Below are 22,971 nucleotides of genomic sequence, written 5' to 3'. Positions count from 1 at the left end.
GGAGAATTCAGATGCACCCAAAAGTTCTATTTCTTCCTTGCTGACCTGGTTTACAAAGGAAGTAATTTAGTTTCATTGATACTTGTGCAAACAGAGCAAGATTAATCACATTGAACCTTCACTTGTATGAACCTTCATTGAACTCACTTGTAAGGACTAGCACAAAATTTGTCAGCTTCTGAATTAAAATTAAGTAATGTGACTGTAGTTGCAATTCTACACACCTTTACTTGGAGGAACTATGAGGTTGAAATGAACCTCTTTGGCCTCTCTCTTACGGTCAGTGATCACACAGAAGAGAAAGTGGAAAAGAGGCATCAGTAATACAAGTGTGGGTGTTATAGCCATATGTAAACTGACTGATCAAGAACCATTTGAAGCTTCATGCGTGAAAAAGTCCTATGAACTTTCAGTCCTCAAGGAAGAAGAGGGTCTCTCACACTTCAATTGTATTACTTTTACTCTCAGTGCAGGCTGCAGGTTGTTGATTAGAACACAGGATGTTGTAAGGCATGCATTTCAGTCATGACATTACCAAGATTCCATGGAATGGTATCTCCTGTATTTTCTTGGTTTTGAACTTGCAGAAATCTATATAAACCTCTATAAATGGCAGGTAAAAATTACAGAATATTTAGAACTTGAAAACTGCCTTGCTGTATCTGACCAAGGTTCTTATAGTGCTTTGCCATAGCCAGATGTCTCTGGAAAGCCCAAGGAAGGCATGATGAAGATAGCTCATTCCCTGTTATTTGAACCCTGGCATCTCTTCATTAATGTGGCTGTGGAGTAAGGTTAAATGAGACTGGTTTGGGAAAGCAGTGGCACAAGGAAATGCCCGCCAAGGAGACCTCTGTCCCTGGTGCAGAACAGATGGACACCGGAGTCCAGGGTCTCAAGAGGAAGTCAGAGAGTCCTGAACAGGCATCGACTACAACAGAAAAACGGCCTCATATCGAAATCCAGAGAGAGAGAAGAAAAGGTGCTTGGAAAGCAAAGCTAATTTGCAACCGATAAAATGAATAACGTAGTCTGTTAGAAAAATATCCACTCCTCCACAGTTTAGAGCATACACACTGTTAAATAATTTGTCCGCTTATTGACTTTGTCAAAACATTTATAAGATATCTCTGAATTGAGGGCTAATTTTATAGCAAATGGTGTGATTACTTCGATCATCTATGAGTGAAAAAGCAAGCCACATAAGCCTCTTTTGTATAGCTGATATTAAGTAATTCACAACAAAGCATGTTCAAAAAGAGGCATCTTGAAGTCTCCTTTTGTCTATTTCTCCAGTCTCAAATACTGTGTTTTGGTTAACTTGGTAATAACACAGTATTTGTGTGCCTAGTAAGCACTTTTAAATGCCACTAATGAATTAAGCACTTTTAATCCCACTAGATGAATTAAGCCCATCATGAGCATAACATGACGAAATTAGAAGGACATAAAAAATGTCACTCACATTGTTTACAGTGAAATATCACTCATCACAATGAAATGCGTATCAGTTATTTTAAGGTTCTAGCTTTCTGTGTAAATCATAAATAATATTTAAAGAATATTTTGATCTGCATAAAAACAGAAGGGACTGCTGCCATAGAATACACTGCTGGTAATCAAAATCCCATGATTTCATGACTCAGTTAAAGGCAGTGTGACATTGGCTGTAATTTCCCCTGTTGTTCCTTATATATATGCATGTTCTTTCCCCAAATTTATAACCAAAATAATCTGTGATTTCTTTGTATTTGTTTTTTTAAACACCTGCAGAGGTTGGTAGCCATGAACATGCCCCTAAACAGTGATGGCACAGTCATGTTTAACGCTACTTTATTTGCTTTAGTAAGAACAGCTCTGAAGATTAAAACAGAAGGTAAGCAATTAAGGCTCAATTTTTCTAAACTACTCTGTATTGAGGTTGTAGGAGGTCTGTAGGCCTATCAAATATAATAGGTTTAAAGGGAACACTTTAGAACTCCTAAATGAGTACCTAAGTCTTTTTGAGGATGCTTTTCCTTTATTGTCAAAAGCATTATGAACAAAAACAACCCCTCCCCCAAAACCTCAAACTGTCAGACGTGTTATGTCACATTATCTTCATGCTTTTCTTCAACAGTAGAAGAAATAGCATTAGCCCCCAGCTGTTCAATACTGCTTACTGTAGTCTTATCGAAACCTACAAAAGATGAAAAAGAAACTTCTACCCAGAAAAACTTGATAACAATTGCTGCAGAAAAAATCTAGATGGAAATGCTATCTCTGATTCTCTAGGGGAACTACAAGAACATGATTGAAAGTAGATCTAAATACCTAAAGTGAGAACTTCAGCTCTAGATCCCCAGTGTTGAGGTCTATGTCACTGGAGGGAGGGTGATTTAGTACCACACACTGCTACTTCATATTAGTAAAAAAAACTCATACCTCTCAGTCCTTTGACAATTTGGGTATTTCAACATGCTGCTATTGTATGTAATTCACTTGTGAGAGATAAATATGCTTCCTTTAATCATAGTCTGATTTTCCAAATAAATATTAGTATAGTTGTAAAATTATTATTAACAACTAAATAAGGCATACACACAGGTGTTTTATTAAAACAAATCAAATACATTTCAATATTTGCAATGTACGTGGATGTATCTTTTAAGCCATATATATGCCTCCATGGGGCATCAGCTAGTTATCTAAATCTACTTTGTTTATTTAATTAATATACTTTATTTATATCCACTTTTCTCCCCAATGGGGACCTAAAGTGGCTTACAGCATTCTCCCCTCTTCTATTTTATCCTCACAACATTATAAGCTAGGTTAGGCTAAGAGTGTACAACTGGCCCAAAGTCACCCAGCAAGTTTCCATGTCAGTGTGGTGATTGAACCTGGGTCTCCCTGGTCTTAGTCTGCCACTCGAATAACTACACCATGCCATTTCTTCTGAAAGTTCTGAATAAATCTGTTGTCATTAGGGTGGGAGGAAATGTCTGCTACTACTTCACTATACAGCCAATCAGTTTCCCCATGTGATGAAGCCAGATCAGTGAGTGGCAGAAAGTCTTGCCCTCACTCGGAACAGATTTGCCAAGGATGCCTCGGAACCAATCAGATTTGACTGTGTTATGATGTCACAAAACCAGGTCAATGTGAGGGTAACCCTGCCATTCAGAGTGATGACTGGGAGCAGTACCCTCATACTGATTTGGTTTTGTGTCATCATGGACGGACATTTTTTGTCTGATTTTCAGTCCCCTGCATACAGACACAGAAGCACACAAACACATGCCCCCAAGCATGCAAATATCAAAATAGGTGATGCATTTGAGAGGTGGTAAGGTAATGTGTTGAATGGGATTACCGTATTACTTTATTTCCCTTTGGTTTCTAAAAAAAATTTTTCTCTATCAATATGTCACCATTTTTTCTGTCTATATCTACCCTATCCACCCACCCCTTCTCCAGGGAACTTAGAGCAAGCAAATGAAGAACTCAGAGCAGTTATAAAGAAAATCTGGAAGAAAACTAGTATGAAACTTCTTGATCAAGTTGTCCCTCCAGCTGGTGGTTAGTGAGATATCTTTATAACAAGATTTGATTTCTTCATTGTTAATGTTTCCATGTTATTAAGGTTTCGAAGGTTTTAATTAAGATTCAGAATGTTAATTGGCAAGCACCAATGTTGAGGCATTCATTCAATATATGCAAGACACTTACAGTGCAATCCTAACCAAAGTTAAATCCATCTAAGTCCATTGAAGTTAGTGTGTTTAGAATGGGGTAACTCTGTTTAGGATGGCACTGTTAATCTGCCATTTAACATTAATTAACAAAAATATAGAAATATAATTTTTTCGTGTAATTAGAAAGAAAAAATGTAAATTATTATTTTATATCTATATACCTGGATCCATCAATAATTTCCATAGATGAGATTCCATCTGCGGAGCACAGCTTCCCAAACCCTCCTGCTGTTGCTCAAAGTGCCCCATGAAATGCTGCTCTTCGGCAGATGCGACCTGCAGCAATAGAGTGTGTGTCTGTGTGTGTGTGTGGGGGGGGGGGGGACAGGATCGGATGTCGGCAGCAGGAAATGGGTGGAAATCACTTCCCCTTTCTATGCACAGACATTATCCAGTGGATCTAAGCCACGAACATGTAAGTTTCCAGGTTCCAAAGTTATGTATTTTCTGGATATTGCTGTTATATGTCCAGAGTGAGTCCAGTTTCTGCAGGTAATGAAATTAGTCCAGATTTGCAGGAGTGCCATGAAGTTCGGTGTGTGATGCAAAGATTTTTTTTTTTTACTTCTCCTGATAGTACATTAGCTAGAACTACTTGGCAAGTGTGTTATTCATTAAGCTGTATAGGTGACATATCAAATCTTTCATAGTAGACTTACATGCAGATGTATATACTAAATACATATTTCTCTACGGTGTACAATAATGATAAACTTTAGATTGTAAGTGATCTTTTGACTTGCTTTTCACGTTTTAAAAGTGCAGGATCTACGACATGGTAAAATTCATTTCAGTCCTATCCCCAATACCCAAGATACCAATCCATTTCAGTGCCTTTTCAGGTGTCTTTTCTAGCTCACTGTGTTTTTAAAGTGTTAACCCGAAACTTCGAGATGGAACTTGCTCAGGTTTGGAAGTAAGACTCCCAGGATCTCATTTCTGATGGTTGTGAAGGCTGATCTCTCTCTGGAGGTGACCTACTTAGGCTGTAGGAGAGAGAGCGAGAGAGAGCATGCTGGCTGCCCGACTCTACAGCATGGCCCAAGAAGAAGCATTGGCTTTGTTGCTGGAGGGGCCACTTGCAACGGGCAGCTCCGACTGGGGATGGGACCATGCCAAATGATACCTAGAAAATCCCAGCTGTTGAGAGGGAGCTGATACTGCACATTTAAAACAGTGTCTCTGTGTTCTACTGTGCTCTTTTCTAGCCTTACACCTGAGTGCTTGCATGGCCTAGATGAATTGCTTTGTTACTGTTGTAACCATGTGCTTGAGCTTTTTCTGCAGCCTCTATTCCTTTCAACTCAGTCTTTTCAGAATATTCTGAAGCAATTCTGTTTTAGGGTGGTGGCATGGAATTAGTGTTGCCTCTGGCCAACTTGATTCCCCTACTTTTTCTTGAAACACAGATGCATGCTTCAGAATAGCAAGCCATGCCTGCGTTAACTAAGCACATGGACAGCCTTTGCCAATTAAATCTTTAGATCGTGACACAGTTCCCCTTCTGAGTGCTACTGCTTAGCTTCGATTCATTGCTGCTTACAAAATGAATATTTATTTTTCAGCCGTGCTAATATTCATTTCTGTAGACGTAATCTGACAATGCAGTGCCATTAGCATATCTAGAGCAAAGGAATGGAAAATGCCATTCAAATGCAGAAGACAGAGTAGTGCCAAAAATAGTTGGCATACAGAAAAAATATGCCTGCCAGTATTTATTGAAATGTGACATTTTACTGAAAATACAAAATATGAAAAATGCACTTTAAATAATATCATAAGTGAAGGCACATTTTAATCTTCGATGTCAGATAGCCAGGTCCAAAGTCAGCATGAAATGCATTATATATAAAGTCCTTGAATTGGCCAAACTATATTTTCCACCAGTTTCTGTCACACATTTAATTATATACCACATCTCCCAAACAGGATCTGTACAAATTGAATTCCATAGCTAAGGACAAGCCAAGTATTTGTTTCTGAGTGATAAGTAAATTTGATTTAAGAAATAATTGATACTAACATGATGAATTACTAGTGTCTGAAAACCTATTTACTTGATGTAGTAATAATTGGAAATAGATTTGTGATTTACAATGTCAAATCACTTTTCAAAAATTAAAATACAGTTTAGAATGCATTAATGTTGCCAACATTAAATGGAAAGAGGACAGAGAAGCCACTAAAGTCCATGTTCTTCTTTTTTTTACTACAAGGTTTCCTCTGAATTCCCCATCCTTTACCCTTCAAGCCTATAGAGGTTTATCTGATACCCTCTGTCTTCTTCCAGAATTTGTTTTGCTAAAATATATTCCCTTGACTTTCCCTTTAATGTTGTTTTCAACCCTGTTTAATATATGATCACCTCTGCTTAGCTGCTGTCCTTCACATATATAGCAGTGTCTGCCTTGCTCAAACTACGAAGTTATACATTGGAAAGTCCACAAAACATGTAGAGAGCATACTTTCACACACACAGCTATTTAAATATGAATCAAATAGTTACAAATAGTTGTGAAATTGTGTGTGCCTCCACATTTACTGGTGCAGAATACTTGTATAATATGAGAAGCCAGCTTCAGGCCCGCTGTAAGCAAGTTTGTCTCTTACTGTCTCTTAGAAAGTGTTTCATTTCATCCTCTTTGTTTGTTTTCCAAAAATCATTTTATATATTATTTCCTTTTTGGTGCTCTTCTTATATTTCAGAGGAAATAATAACAAGGATGGGGAAAGCCTTTTGACGGGGGACTTGATCATGGGCATATTGCGACTAATAATTATCTTAATAAAACATCCACCCTGAGTCTAAATAACATTAGCCAAGCTATGATAACCAAGATAACATGTATGAGAGCTGTATGGACAGAGGAGCCGTTTCCTTATTTTTGCTATAGCAAAGCTACAACACCAACCATCAAATACTTTTTTATGTACAAGAAAGAGCTATGGGGGTGCACTCTGTGGTTCTTTTGTCCTTTTGAATTCTGACCAAATAGTGGTCTTCCACTCTGGTCAATGGAACTTGTGTCCAAATAATGGACAGAAGTTCCATTGACCAGAGTGGAACACTCAGCCCAATCTAAGGACACCTTAACAGGACCGTGTTTCCTTGTAAACGTGTAATGGTTTCTCTTTAGATTGGTCTATACCTCACAAAGAGAATTCTGACACTGAATACCCGAAGAACTCTATCTTATTGAAGTTTTGTGGGCATAGGAGAGAACACAGGGTAAGGCAAAAGGAGCGTTAGTTGCCCAGTTACTCAAAGATAAAAGCATTCATATGTATTTTCAACAAAAAGAACAATTAGCCTTCAAGAGAGTGTACACAAAAGAAATGTTCTCAAGCATTAAATAACTATGGTAAAAGTTCAAAGTATGTTTTTGTTCTTAGGACCTGATTCTGAGGTATTAGGAACCCTCCCCCAAAAAACTTGCATTGTAGTCAGTGGAAGTTTATGGACCCCAAATGCCTTTTGAGAAAGCATTTGTCACAAGAACTGAGCAGGCATAATGGTGCTATTAAGAGATGGCATGGAACAGACTGGGCTCCCAACCAAGCACCTTTCTATCAAATAGGTTTATATATCTTGTTTTGTTTTGTAAACTATCGCTTAACTTGCAAATGATGCATAAAATCCTGAATCAAATGCAGCCCTACTTTATCTGCTATCATTCCAGTCAGGAATATAGTCCACTTCAGGACTTATTGTTCCTGACATTTATTATTTAATGCAATCCCTTGGAAAGTCACATAATATAAAACAAGCAACCCCCCCCCCCAAAGCCCCCTCTCCAAATCTGTCAATGGTGGGTATAGGTAATTGAAACTACCATTGTAAAAGAATATATTCCAGTAAATGAATAATCTCTTTCCTGTCTTTTGAAATTAAAACAGGATAGGAACTGCTAATGAGGTCAAATAGAATAATTAAAAATGTCCCATCACCCGTTCTCTCCCTCACTTTTACACCATTCTAGATCTTATTCCAGCTTACTTCGAACTGAATGAACGGCTCTAACTGCCTGCCCTCCTGCCAATATTCTATTAGCTCTCATTGGCTGTTTGCAGAGAGGGGCAGAACCGGACCTGTATATCACAGCCCCATCACCTTACTTCATCACCTTTATGCTTGATAATTAATGTAAAAGTTGTCCCATTCCAAAGACTCAGTCAAAAAGTAGTCCTGGTGAAAGGACCTGCATGTTTACCACAGCAGGCGAAACAGCAATTGCATGGAGCAATTTAAGGCTGGGAAAGTGAACTAGAGGAATGGTTTGAAACCCGCCACCCCACCCCATGATCCAAATCCCCATTGTTTAAATGTTTTAATGTTTTTTACGTTTGCCACCTTGTGGACCCTGATCGGGTGGAAAGGAGGCATAAAGTTGTTTTTAAAATAAATAAAAAAATATATAATGTGTTGTGGTGAGGTTAATAGAAAGGGCACCAAATCAAAACAACAACAACAAAACCCATCAGTTATAATGCACCCGTTCAAACTGATCAGTATTGGCATTTCAGATTCCATGCAAGTATTATCATTCTAAAATACTCTTTGAGTTCCAGTTTTTTAAAAAAAAAAAATCCTTTCACAAGAAGTAGTTCACATCTGCTTCTGTTGTTTAAGCCTAGACAGCGTGCTAAAAATGGCTTTATGCTAGTTTTCAGCAGTTAGAAGCAAAAATCCTACCGCTGAAAGTACCCGTTACGTTTCTTTTTCCTGAACTGGATAAGAATTTATATGAGCTATTGATGAAATATTGCTGACTTGGGAGAGATCTGTCTGGTCTGTTCATTTAGATGATGAGGTAACCGTGGGGAAGTTCTATGCCACCTTCCTGATACAGGACTACTTTAGGAAATTCAAGAAACGGAAAGAACAAGGACTGGTGGGGAAACACCCTGCAAAGAACACAACCGTTGCACTCCAGGTGATTTTGTTTTCTACATGTTAACTAACTATGTTGCAAGTTTATTGAGAAAAACAGGTAAATGGCTGTGGGTGAAATAAGCAGTGCTACGAGGTCGGTAATTTGTTGAGACACTTTGGGGTCTTCCTCCATAAAAAAGAAATAAGCAATTGTTCTTTATGTCATAAGGTAAGTGTCAAATGCCTTTCTTATTAAAACTGCAGCAAGTGGTAGCAAATGCTTTTCATGGGAAACTCACAGGTGACTTAAAGCTGCTGCTCTTAAAACTCTAGTCTACAAAGCATTTTGGAGGCCAGACTCTATGTGAATTAAAATGACACATCCATTTGGGTTGACTGTTTGACTTTGCAGAAGCAATTTATTTCTCCTCTCTCTCTCTGCCACTCCAAAAGCCTCAGTTGAACAGATTCAGTATAAAAACTGATATTCTAAAGGACATTGAAAGTCATTTTAAGACACATTTTCTGCTCTGAAAGAAAATGCCATAAAAAGACAATAAATGTGTGAACAAACATTTTTCACCATACCTCAGTGAGGAACTGGGACCAGGAAGACCAAAGTTCAAATCCCTGCTCAACATGAAACTCACTAGGAAACTTTGGGCCAGTCACTCTTTCTCAGCCGATCCTACACAGTGTTTTTGTAAGATAAAATGGAGTAGGGGAGAATCTCTGAGATAAAAATATAGACTGGGTTTTCATTCTCAGTCAAATCAGGCTAGCAATAATGTTTGTAGACAAAAGCGCCAGGTGGAAATTCCCCATTTACGCAAGCCCTGTAGCATACCATCCCTGGCATCTCCAGTTAAAGGGACTAGGCAAGTAAGTGATGTGAAAGACCTCTGCCTGAGACCCTGTAGAGCCACTGCTAGTCTGAGTAGACAATACTGACTTCAATGGACCAAGGGTCTGATTCAGTATAAGGCAGCTTCATGTGTTCATTTTTGGGAGGGCATCACCACCAGCAGACACATGAGCAAATAGGTTTGGTGTCCTAGGAGCACAGATAGGACCTCCTTCCCTTGTGTGTTTGTGAGTGTGGTATATGTGTATGTGTCTGCTTATCTGTAGTACCAGAGTGAGGCTGTTGGCATGTTTAATGATCTCCCATGTTTATTTTGGGAGCATCTTTGCCGAAGAGGTGTGGGGAGGGACTGTATTCCCATTACTGCTCATATCCCCAAAAGGTTCACTGAGCTTAGGACTGCCAGCTCCGAGTTGGGAAATACCTGGCGATTTTTGTGGGTGGAGCCTGAGGAGGGCGGGGTTTGGAAAGGGGAGGGACTGCAGTGCCACAGAGTCCAATTGCCAAAGCAGCCATTTTCTCCAGGGGAACTGATCTTTGTCACCTGGAGATTAGTTGTAATAGCAGGAGATCTCCAGCCCCCACCTGGAGGTTGGCAACCCTAACCGAGCTCCACTGCTACTAAATTACATAGCTGTCCTAGCTATTTTTATGCTGAAAATTTGCTCCTTCAAATAAATACTCTCAAATTGTTCATGATATTGGTGCAGAGTTCTTGTCTTTCAGGGCAATAGCTTCTCCCCTGTTCCGATCATGAGGGATTCTATCCACAATCTAAAAAAACTTATTTAAGTTTTCTCCCTCTCTGGTAGTCATAGGCATTTCTGGTGTGTTCTTTTATGGCTGTCTTTTACATGTAGGTGCAATCTAGTTGAATCAGTAAAAGTTTCCAAGTCACATGCTCTCCAGACTAATACACTTTAAACACCTAAAAAAAATCTGCCCCTTAAAGCCTTTGATGGTGTTATTATTTCTCCTGTGTGGTACTAATTATGTATTTCTGAATAAATACAACTATCTCACCTCAGCCATGAGCTGATGAGGGGGTTGTGGTAAGTCATCATAATCTCAGTATCAGCCCCCAATCTACACTGCGATACTGACTGACCTAGTTTTCAGGATTGCTGAGGTAACATATATGAAGGCTGTTAAATACTCTAAAGAACTAAATAAAAGTTGGTGGTTATTAAATGTATTATTTAATTTTCTTTCTTACCTTCAATAGTTTTTCAACAGGCCTAAGACCCTAAGGGTCTTTCAAATAGTATCTGGTAGAATGATTCGAATGGTGTTTTCTTGAAATCTAGATGATGGATTTTGGGTTACTGATACTAGCACTCACAGGCAGAGCAACAGTGAGACCTGTCCAGTTCATCCATGGTAAAATCCTCACAGTCCTGTGGCTGTAGCCATTTGGGGGGAAGTAATATATAAAGGACTGAGCAGCTTCACATGAGTATGGCAGGCAAAAAAGTCACTTTCTGGTCCTGTAAATCATCGCAGAGAAACTGCATGGTCCTGTTGGCACATATATGTCTGTCGCCAAGAGACCATGCTGTGTGAGATATTTTGGTGCCTATAAACTGGGCCTTTGTGTCTCTTGCTGCACTGGAAGAAAATCAAGATTGTCCTGTCCGCATGACATATGGAAGCACATATATTCCTGAAGGGTTCTTTATCGTTTTTTCCCCCTATACTGACCACCATAGTAATTAATGACATCAGAATGAAAGTTAGCCTCTTGTTGCAATACCACAAAGTTGTGGAGACCCCATGTGCATAAATGGGATATCTAACAGCAAATGGTACAGACAACAATTTTTCATGAAAACGTTTGCATGGTGTACATTCCAACCACATAGGTAGCTGCCCATCTTTGCCATCTATCCCTGTGGTCACCACACCATTGTGTCACCATGATTTCTGTGCAAATTTATGCATGATGTTTTGACTTTGCCTATGAAAAATGGCAATCTACAACCACTGGACGATAAGCTGTGGATTCTTATCAATGGCACCCTAGCCACATGGGAGCTACTTTTTAGTTAGCAAATCTAGTGTGGACGGAGAAATGTTTTAATGACTTGACTGTGCAGGTAGAGTCCGATCACATGGCTCTTTCCCAATGGATTCGCTATTTCCTCCTGTCATGGTGCCAATTCTGAGGGTACAACCTATGCAGTCACAGGAAAGCATCTCATTTAAATGGCTCCTTTGTAATATAGAAATTCATACAACTTCCATAATTTAAATCCATTCGGGAAGTAGCTTCCAGTTATGTACCTGACAAATGGTATTTTGCTAGTATGCATGTTATTGTAGCCCACTAGAGCCCTTTTTGAATTTGACTTCAAAACTTTGCTCTTATTTTTGTGATCGTAGAAGATATTCTGTGACACAGTATAAGGCACAACAGAAAGATAATCATCATCTGGAAAGCAAAACAATGTTTAAATTTGCTGAGCATGGTGTCTTGGCAGTATCTAAACTGTCTCCAAGTCCTTATTGTCATTTCAGACTTCTGAAAAAGGTACTACAGTTAGTCCGCTGTTAATTAACGGCTTCTCAGAGGCATTTACACTATCTCATTTTTCACTGCCTGAAATCCCTTTTGTTTAAAGATGGGAGTACATCTGAATCTTTACACTTCAGAATTCTCTGCACTATCAGGGCCACAGTAGCACAAGGTAGCAGCCAAAAACCATGGATTACTTCTGTGACAATTATGGCAGGTGCAAAGCCGTAACTCTTTGTAGCCTTTCCAGTTTTGTTCGGATGTTTAAAAGTTAAACAATTTAAAGCTGGTGTCTCATTAACAGTACTACTATAAACATTTATGTAATAGAAAAGGACTATGTTAGAAATACCTTATTATATATCGCATTACAATGCATTCACATCTTTTCCTACCCATCCCATTAAAAACATGTGGTGGAGTAGTTCAAATTTCAGGCAAGAGTTAAACATTCATGCAAGAGTTTCAGTGTGGCGTCTCATTGTCCAATGGAGACACAGTGTTGTGTTTTTCATACATCTTTCTTGCTACCCTTATGGATCAAGCTGGTGTTTGAACTGGAAAGGTAGAATTGTAGATTGGATATCTGTACCAGTTTCCCTTCAATAGACCGGTGTTTACAGGAGATACTATATATGACAATCAACCAAAGAATACCAAAGTGGTGAGTTAAGCAAAAGTTACTTGTCCAATTAAGAGGGATTCAACTGAATTTTTGCTCAAGTTTTTTTTTAATATTTCCCTTTAAGACTTTTTAAAGTATTTTGGCCAGAAGAAGTGGCTAGTCTGCCCAATGATAAATCTGATTTTGTTTTGCCTTACTTGAAGCTTCTGTGATAAGATGAGTTTATTTTAGAATTACCAATATACAGGAATATACATCTGTTTCCATTTTAAATTTTTTTTTAAAAGCCCCCTTCTTTTTCTTGTGTTTTGAAGTTAAAGGGAATAAAAACAAAATTAACTACCGTATATACTCAGGTATAAGCCGACCCGAGTATAAGCCGAGGTGCCTAATTTCACCCCAAAAATGGGAAAAAATTAGGCACCCACCTATAAGCCGAGGGGGAAATGCACCCCCCGCAGGCTTACCTGACCGGGCTCCAGGCACGCAGGCAGGCGGTGGCGGCGGCCCCCTCCCTGCGCGCAGGAGGCCCCGCAGGGTCAGCTGGCAAGCGGGAGGACCGGCCCGGGTGAGGTGGGGGGGTGGGGAGGTGGGGGTGAAGAAACCGCCGCCGCGCAGAAGGCGTGATTGCGCAAAAGGCGCGGTGGGGTGGGGGGAGAAACCGCTGCCGCATTGCGCAAAAGGCGCGATCGGGTGGGGGGGAGAAACTGCCGCGCAGAAGGCGCGATCGGGCGGAGTGGGGGGGAAGAAGCCGCCACCGCCGCCACACAGAAGGCGCGATCGGGTGGGGTGGGGGAGAAGGCAGGACAGCCTGCCCATCAGCTGGCCGGCGGGAGCGCACTGGGAGAGGGCCTGGCAGGCGAATTACCATATTGACCCAAGTATAAGCCGAGGTGAGTTTTTAAAGCCAAAAACCATGGCTAAAATACTCAGCTTATACTCGAGTATATACGGTAATTCAATTTTCAGTCAATATCTCCCACATGAAAGCAGATTCCAGACTGTTCTGTTTTGCTTGTGTGTTTTGATAATAGAGGGAGAAAGACTTATCTGGAATGTGACTGCACATATTTGATTAGACCCCTCCCCTTTCCCGGTGTTCTGCTGTTTTGCTACATAGATTGGATTTAAACACAGGATTACTTTCTAAGATTCCAACTAGTAAAGGATTTGCAAATAGGGTTGCCAAGGCTGAAATACTTGTGTAGTAGTAGTATGCTTTGGTAATATTCCAGATTCAGCTGGCCCAACTTTTCATGCTGTCATATAGTGATAACCAGAAAAGCCATGCACAAAATTTCAAACTGCCAGGATACTAATACTGTTTTAGAAACCCATCTTAATGTCAGGAATTGGCAGTACACTTTACACAGATGTTTAACATGTTGCTCAAAACAAAAAAGCACATCATTATAGACAATAATGACCTTGTTACTGATGACTCTACTTTTAGTTGTTGCAATTGGTATTGGAGATAAGTACCGTATTTTTCACTCCATAGCACGCACCTGACCATAACGCACCTGACCATAACCAGCTGGCTGTCGGGGCGGGAAAAGCCGGCTCGCGCTGGAACAACGCGAGCTGGCTCTGTGCGCCCTGCCGCCTCCCAGGTGGGAGGCGGGCGGGGAAAGCCGGCTCGCTGTTCCAGCGCGCCCAGCCAGCTCTGTGCATCCCGGGACGCACAGAGCCGGCTGGGCACGCTGGAACGGGGCGCATAGAGCCGGTTCACGTTGTTCCAGCTCTGTGCGCCCTGCCCGCCTCCCAGCTGGGAGGCGGGCAGGGAAAGCCGGCTCGCTGTCCCAGCGTGTCCAGCGCACCCAGCCAGCTCTGTTCGTCCCGCCTGCCTCCCAGCTGGGAGGCGGGCGGGGAAAGCCGGCTCGCGTCATTCCAGCGTGCCCAGCCGGCTCTGTGCATCCCGGGGCGCACAGAGCCGGCTGGGCGCGCTGGAACGGGGCACACAGAGCCGGCTCTCGTTGTTCCAGCGCGCCCAGCCGGCTCTGTGCGCACATTCGCTCCATAACATGCACAGACATTCCCCCTCACTTTTGAGGAGGAAAAAAGTGCGTGTTATGGAGCGAAAAATACAGTAAACTGTCTAGACAGATTTTTATCAGAACTAAGTATATTTAAGCACCTGGTAAGCGAAATATGTTTTGGCAGAATGTAGGCTCAAATTTTGTGTACAAGATACATGTTGCCAGGTCATGAGTCGTTTCATCAAAGGTGCTCTACTGAGATAAGCTCTCTGATGCCTACAGACGTTGCCAGCTATTGACCTAATTCAGTACTACATTTGTATCACAGGCAGCCCATTCCTGAGCCTTAGGCGGCCAGGGATGGCGTGGCTGAGGCACCACCGCTGCACCTCCAAAACTGTTTCCCGGCCGCCGAAAGGTTTTAAAAAGCCTTTCGGAGTCTTTTTATTTTATTAAATGGAGCATTTTGCCCCATTGAGAAAAAAGCTGGTGCAGCAACGCTGTTCTCCCCATTGGCATACCGGGCTAAAAGGGGACAGAAAGCTGCCTACTGGCATGCCCCTGGGATGCTGGCGCAGGGCTCTGCTCCAGTGGGACACTATCGTTAGGCCCAGCCAGTGTCTGTGGACAGTGCTGCCACGGCAGCGCCAGAAGACTGGCGTCTGGGTATCCTGCCAGCGTCCGTGCCACCCTGGACAGTGTAAGTGGCACGGCCGCCAGTGACCATGCCACTTATGCCAGCGCAGCCCCTTTTTGGCCTCCAAAGGCCTTTCATCCTTTGAGGTCAGGAATGGGCTGTTAGTTTACACTGAAAATAAAAGAGTGCTTCTCTTCATAATTTAGGAGAAGGATCTTTAATGAGAGGTAGTTCCAGTCAAAGCTTGTTAGATTAGGATTTAGGAGCCCAGCTTCAAATCCCCACAGCCATGAAGCTAGCTTGGTGACCACAGGCCAGTCAGCCTCTCAGCCTAACAGCCCTGTTTCACAGGGTTGTTGTGAGGATGAAATGGAGGTGGGGAAAACCAGATATATTGCCCTGGGATCCTTGGAGGAGGGACAGGCAATGTGACAGACAGATGATTAGTACATATATGATCAAGATCAATCTGAAGTAAAAACCATCTGCAGATCCATTATCCTAAAGCATTTAAGACATCTACAATAAGTCCAAGTGCTGCCCTGCCAACTTGAACAAAAACAAAACAAATTAGGAGAGATCTGCTTTTCCCCCTAACTTCCCATGAGGTATATCATCGGCTCCTTCCAGAAAGATCCTCTTGAACTCAGGTGGGCTTTCCTCTTTAGTTTGGGTACCTATCTCCCAGTTTGGAGACAGAAACTTCCTTTATCACCCCAATGAATGTGTGCACTTAGAAATGGAAAGGGGAAGTATATCCCTGTTGGTTCTCTTGAACCTTTCAGTAGCTTCCAATATCATCAGCCATGGCATTCCTCTTGACCAACTAGCTGGGTTAGAGGTCTGAGATGCACCAAAGTATATGAATATTATTTAAAATAGCATTAAAACAATTAAACAGAAGTAATAAAAATATTAAAAATGAGTAAGAACTATAGTATCAGGAGAAAGAGGAAACTTAACCCTGCAAACAGAACAGACGTCACCTGGCTCCTAAAAGGTGACAAAGATGGCATCAGGTGGGAGTTCCATAGATGGGGCACAGTCACAGAAAAGGACCAATCTTTAGTAGCCATGTGCTAAGGCTGGGACAGCCATAAACAGGCCTACAATTGACAAGTTGCTGGAGAAGGCAGCCCTTTAAATAACCTGTTCCCAAGCAGTTGAGCACTTTAAAGGTCATCATCAGCACTTTACATTGTGTTTGGAAACAAAATGAAAGCCTATTGAGCACCAGGGAAATATCCTTGCTACACTGGATCCCTGTAAACATTCTAGTTGTAGTATTGTGAACTAGATAAACTCTCTGAAGACTTTTTAAAGGCAGCACCATATATAACACATTACAGTAGTCTAGCACAGAAGTTACTTTGGCAAGATCATCGTTCCTGGAACTGTTTATTTCCTACTCTGTTTTTCAGTAGCATCTGGGGAATTCTGGTTTAAGAGGTGGGAGGTTTTGAAATAATTTAGCAATTTTGTGATCTTTCAGTTTGGTGCTTCTAGCGCTGAGGTGCTGCTGTCTTTATCAGCGCTGTGGATCAGCTGTTGCCTCCGAAACCAGTCTGCTCAGTCTTGCAGATCAAAGATTTGTTGGTAGGTTCAAACGTCTAATGCTTTTAGCGCTCTGTGGACAACCAGACTGGGAAATCCCCAGAGGCATAGAGAAACCTTGTGCGGGGGCTGTACCTTTCCATTGCCAAACACTATGAGAACAGGCTAAATTCTCAGAGGGGAAAGCTTTGCTGCTTGATAAAGTAGGGAAGTTTTCAAACCACTTCCCCACTAGTCTTAACAGTATTCGAAACAGTTTACACTCATTAGAATATCAGACATAAATCTTCAGTGATATATTCCCTTCAATATCATGATGGAACCTCAGATAACGAAGAGTCAAATCAAAACTTGTACTTTTGGAGAATGAAATGACACCTTGATGACAATAGCAATACTTAAGATCAGCTATAACAAAGAAAGCAAAAATATTGAAGAAACCAATGTAAGGATAACCCTAATTAGACTGAGGTCTTTTATGCTAACCCTAATTAGACTGAGGTCTTTTCCCTCGCTGTCACCCCTCCAACAACTTCGGGGCTTTGTTTTGATTATGCATGCCATGTCTGACCAGAGGTCGCTCTCCTCGCTCTCCCCCTGCATTTCCCCGCGTTTTGCCCGCTTTTTGAAATTTGAGATAAAACAGGTCTCTGAAAACGTGGGGAAATTTCTGGGGAAGAGCGAGGCAACCTCTGGCGGTTAGAAACGGCATGCATAATCAAAACAAGAACCCGACATCATTGGAGGGGTGATGATGAGTGAAACAGCCATGCATAAAAGACCTTACTTAGGGCCCAAACAGGCATGATTGAGTCTTTGTAGCGTTTTTAAAAGATGAATAACTGCTGTGTGCTGCCCCAGTTTGAATTGGGCCTAAGGCATTGGGGAGACCTTCCACACACATGCATTGAAACTACCATTCCATTGAAATTACCATTCCATCATGCACTGTTATTACCTATGGAACAGACACAGACAGAAACCCTCCCTTTGCACCTCTTTCCCCCCTCCCATTCCATGGCTAATAATGGGGGGTGAGGTGAATTCAGCAAAGCCATGGATGGATGAAAGGATGAAACTTTTTCTGTGTCCTACAGCCCTAATCAAAATCATGGCCCTGCACAGCAGCTATAAACCATTTTAAAATGCCAGGAAAATTGGTGCATATATCCTCCAACATCTTTCTGTTCTGACCCTTAGCATCATCTCTATGAGATCCTTCCTACGTATCTATTCATTTTCAAACACCTTATTTCTTTGAAAAAATCAGTAAGAAATATATATAACTCAAGAATCAATATAAATATATTTCTAAACAGAAATTAAATTACAATACATCAAACCACTTTCCACAGCAATTCGATTTTCCACAACCTTAAAAAGTAAAGGGCTTTAGAGCAAGGGTGTCAAAGATAAGGCTTGCAAGCCAAGCTGAGGCAGCCACCCCCCTGCTCCCCAATTCCGATTTGGGCTGCAGACTTTGTTTGGATCTGCAAACACCACTTGCCAACTGGTGGACCATATGGAGGTCCGAGCCCGCAGGCAGTGGAAGGCAGGGGCCTTCCTATCCACACCGCAGGCAGGGACCTCCACGTGGAAGTCTGAGCCCACAGGCAGTTGGGATCGGAAGGTGGGGGCTCCAGCCCAGTGCATAGATCGTCCTTCCCCATCACCCCCTGGTCGGGAGGGTGATGTCTGTGTTGGACTCAAGCCTAGCATGTAGATCACCCTTCCCCGCTGCCCCCCAAGTCAGGGGCTTGTGGGAAGGGTGATGTATGCACTGGGCTCCAGCTGAGTCCTTGGATCGCCCTTCTCTGCTGCCCTGAAATTGGGAGCTGCTGGAGAGGGTAATGTACGCACTGGGCTTGCCAACCGAGGCAACCACCCCCTGCTCCCAATCTGGGCTGGTAAGCCCACTGTGGGCTTGCCAACTGAGACAGTCACCCACCCAGTCCTGATATGGGCTGGCGAGCCCTCTGCAGGGTCTCCAGCCGAGGCAGACACCCCCTGCTCCGAATTAAAATTAAATTGTACTTTAATTTTTTTTTTAAATTTTCATCTGTTATTAACTATTTCAAATTTTTGCAATGGGAAGAAATGCATTTTTGAAAAATAAACACAAGCTTTAGTTTAATAATTAAATATTGATGGATAGTAGGACAGAAGTGTCATAAACTATGTGAGAAATATATCAATGTACATAGGAATGTGTCAGCACGATTATCAATATTAAATTATAGTTTAGTAAATTATAATTTATATATTATTATTTTTATCTTCACTTTCCCCAGTGCTGAAAATAGCTCACACCATTTCAGAATGCCCTGACCTGGATGGCCCAGGCTAGCCTGATCTCGTCAGATCTCAGAAGCTAAGCAGGGTCAGCCCTAGTTGGTATTTTGATGGGAGACCACCAAGGAATACCAGGGTTTCTGTGCAGAGGAAGGCACTGGCAAACCACCTCTGTTAGTCTCTTGCCATGAAAACCCCAAAAAGGGGGTCGCCATAAGTCAGCTGTGACTTGACGGTACTTTACACACACATTTCAGAATTATCACAGCCATAATATAATAACTTAATATATTAACTTCATAAGGAAAATAAACTAGTAAGCAATATTAAATTAAAAACAGCAGCATTCAAACAAGCCTAGTTGCAGTACTGATTATTAAAAATGCAAGGCAAAAATCAGACAGCAACCTCATATCAAAACAACAGTGGCTTAGCAGTACAAAATCTATCTCTCTTTCAATTAACCAATTATGTGTTCCACACTTATTACCGTCCTACCATCAAATATTGCACCAATCTCAAAAAGCCCTAGCTCGTGTTTACTGGAGCCCTGAGCTTGATTCCTTAGTGCGTGGTAAAATGCAGCTTTTGGAGGTGACTTCTTGAAAGCTGCCCTCCTTGAGCAAGAGTCTGCAGATACTGTCTTAAATGTTTTTTTTTCAGATTAATTGATTTATTTAAACCTTTATTTACTAAAGAAATCACCTCAATCTTTCACTCTTTATACAAACAAAATTTTTGGTTTAATCACGAGTGTAGACTACTCAAACGAGCAATAACCAGGAAACATACAGAATTCAGAAGGAACAATACTATTTCAGTATTGAAGGAATTGTTAACTATTAAAAAGAACTACAAGGACTTGGTAAACTGGAGGAAAAAAGTGGCCCTATATAAAAATTGGAGGAGCTTGATTACAGCTATAAACAACAATGATAATTCAACTTTCTGGCGGACTGTGAATTCTTTAAGCAATGGCTATGCCAGAGTCCCCGCATGTATCCCGTCTTCGGTCTGGGTAGCTTACTTCAAGAGCCTCTTCTCCTACTCTGTGGAAAACCAGGGTCTTATACCTGTAGCACCTTCTATTTTGTTGAATTCCTGGCCAGATGTGTCTCCTAAAGAAATTAAACCGCTCATTGATCGCCTACACTCAGGTAAAGCCCCAGGTCCTGATCTAATCCCCTACGAACTTTTTAAAGTCAACAGCGATTGGTGGGCCAACATTCTTGCTCCTGTATTCACACGAATTAATGCCTCAGGAGCTATTCCAAAATCTTGGAGACATACTATTATCGTCCCAATCTTTAAAAAGGGTCAGTGCTCTGACCCAAGCTGTTATCGTCCAATCAGCCTTTTGTCTTGCTTAGGCAAATTGTATTCCTCCTACTTATTAAAGAGGCTGTTGGACTGGGTTGAGAGTAATGACATCCTTGGCTGGGAACAGATTGGCTTTAGAAGGGGTTGGTCTGTCACGGACCACTGTTTAGTGCTCTCCCATCTAGCAGAGAAATATTCCTCCCCCAGAAATGGCACCCTTTATGCGGGTTTTATGGATCTTAAGGGAGCTTTTGATACCATCCCGAAGGAGAGGCTATGGTTGAAACTATCACATTCTACTATGGATAGGAGGTTACTATGGCTTATTCAGCAATTTCATACTGACCTCACAGCTCAGGTTCGCTGTGGCAACCAAGGAGAACTAACCGAGCCCTTTGAGCTGGTCAAGGGAGTTAGACAAGGTTGCCTCCTTGCTCCTCTCTTGTTTAACCTATACCTGAATGATATGGCAACCAATTTCTCAGAGTTTTGCCACCCCCCAAAGCTTGCAAGTCATCCCACCCCGATTCTACTCTATGCTGACGATGCAGTTCTCCTGTCCCGCACAAGAATTGGTTTGAAAAGATCTTTGCAAACTTTTTCTGAGTACTGCTCTAGGGAAGGTCTTAAAATAAACCATCATAAATCTAAGATTATGATCTTCACCAAGAGGAGAAAATTGCCTCTTTTTCGCTGGGTATTAGATGGCTTTGAGGTTGACCAAGTCAAGGAGTTTGTTTACCTTGGCATTCTTTTTCCCCGTAACCTAAATTGGAATGCCCATCAAAAAGCAGTGTCCAACAAAATTAAACCTGGGGTTGGTGCTATTGGCTATTTTTTTCACACCAAAGGTGGCAAATATATTCCAGGGGCTATTCAGGTTTTTAACCTTAAAATTACCCCAATTATCCTCTTTGGTGCTGCCATCTGGATTACAGTCATCAATGAATCTATAGATCGTCCACTGCTTCAGTTCTTACGAAAACTTCTAAATGCCCCTCGATGTGTTGCTGGCGTTACTCTTCGTTCCGAGTTTGGCCAAATGTCACTTGAAGCTGGGGCGTGGTTGGCCGCCTTTAAACTACACCTTAAACTGTGCTTTAGCACTGAGGGGTTCCTAGCTTCTCTGAAGCATGACCCTTTAAAATCCTCATGGCAAAAAATCCTAGATGAGAAACTTGAGTTGTTGGGCTTCTCGCAGGATATGTTATCAGATCTTGGGAAAACTGAAGCTTTTGCCAAAATTAAAAAGCACATTAAAGAGCTTGATTATAACAGCACTACTTTTTGTGCTCGTCGTGTCTGTTCATCCCAGTTCTTCGGAATACCCCCTCCACGTGGTCTGCCTGCCTATACATATTATCTAACAACTCCTCGTCTCTGTAGAGCTTTTTGCTTGGCTAGATTGAATGCTAACCCTTCTATGGTAATGAAGGGCAGAATTCCGAATATACCATACACATACAGGATCTGCCCTTGCTCTTCTGGCTCTATTGACTCATTAGCCCATGCCCTTTTGGAATGCCGCTTTTACGAGGAACTTCGATCGCACTATATTTCCCCCCTTTTAATATACAAATCCAATGCCTCTGTGACTGACATAATGCCTTTTTTACTAAGTGATAGGGACCCCAAGGCTACATTGTCAGTGGCAAGATTTGTTTCAGTCCTTATATCCCTCCAACACTAGATATATGTTGCTCAAGATCAATTGATCAAGGAGCTTCTAAGGGATAAAAGGAAAAGGAACAGTACAAAACAATCAGTTCTTTACCTGACATTGAAACACAGACAAAAAAGGTCCAGATGGATTTCAAGGATGAGTACATTCAACAGCTATTTTACCACTGTTGAGAAGTCCCTAACCCCTTGGTCCTTCCCATTTCACTTCAAGTGGCACTGGGCTTCTGTGTTATCCACACTAGGGCCTTTCCAAGTGAAAGCCACGTTCATATTCTTGGCACAAATTGTGTAGAGTTTCAAGGTCAAAACTGCACTTTGTAACGAATACAGATTTTTTTTTAAAAATCATACTGCTAATATGATCACTACAGCATGCCCTTGTCAACACTTTTATTCCATGGTGTTTTGGACCAGTTGAAGTCTTCAAAATCGGGCACTGCATTGATGAAGCTTTGATGAAACCAGAATATGGATAATTCTAGCCAGGTCATGTCTTCCCAGGAAGGCCATTGAAGTCAATGGACAAGCCCAAACTAGACTACTTTGTTCTTTTTACAGTCAGACATGATGTTGGGAAACTACCATCTCTAAGGCTTCATGTTTACATTGGGTGAGAGTGATGTGATAGTTAAATCAAGTTCTCTGAATTCCCAGCTGTCAGGTTTCAGCAAGCCTACGGCGTCTCAGGCAATAGAACTCAAATCCAGACGGAGCAGTGATTCAGAGAGTTTATTCATGAGGTAGTAGTTTCAGCAAGACGGAGAAAGTTAGAATACAGAGCATTGGGGTATTGCTATATTTATAGAACGGATACAATGGATGAGATTGAGTTACAGGAATACAAAGGAAACAATGAGATTTCTTTCTCCCGGTAACGACTTCAGCAAACCA

At 41.6% G+C, this 22,971-nt stretch overlaps 1 protein-coding gene across 4 annotated transcripts in view; it reads left to right on the top strand.

The window, feature by feature from the left end:
* Window positions 1-22,971, top strand: part of CACNA1D (calcium voltage-gated channel subunit alpha1 D) — a 347,998-nt gene that overhangs the window by 285,649 nt on the left and 39,378 nt on the right. For all 4 annotated transcript variants that reach the window (XM_056865912.1, XM_056865904.1, XM_056865897.1 and 1 more), the window contains 3 exons: window positions 1,774-1,876; window positions 3,460-3,561; window positions 8,541-8,671. In XM_056865912.1, the coding sequence (XP_056721890.1) occupies window positions 1,774-1,876; window positions 3,460-3,561; window positions 8,541-8,671 (336 nt within the window). The remainder of the gene's footprint in view (window positions 1-1,773; window positions 1,877-3,459; window positions 3,562-8,540; window positions 8,672-22,971) is intronic.

The sequence above is a fragment of the Euleptes europaea genome, chromosome 1, assembly GCF_029931775.1.
Source record: "Euleptes europaea isolate rEulEur1 chromosome 1, rEulEur1.hap1, whole genome shotgun sequence".
NCBI classification, from domain to species: Eukaryota; Metazoa; Chordata; class Lepidosauria; order Squamata; family Sphaerodactylidae; genus Euleptes; species Euleptes europaea.
The sequence above is the reverse complement of the archived record's forward strand: the minus strand, read 5'-3'. Positions and strand labels throughout refer to the sequence as shown.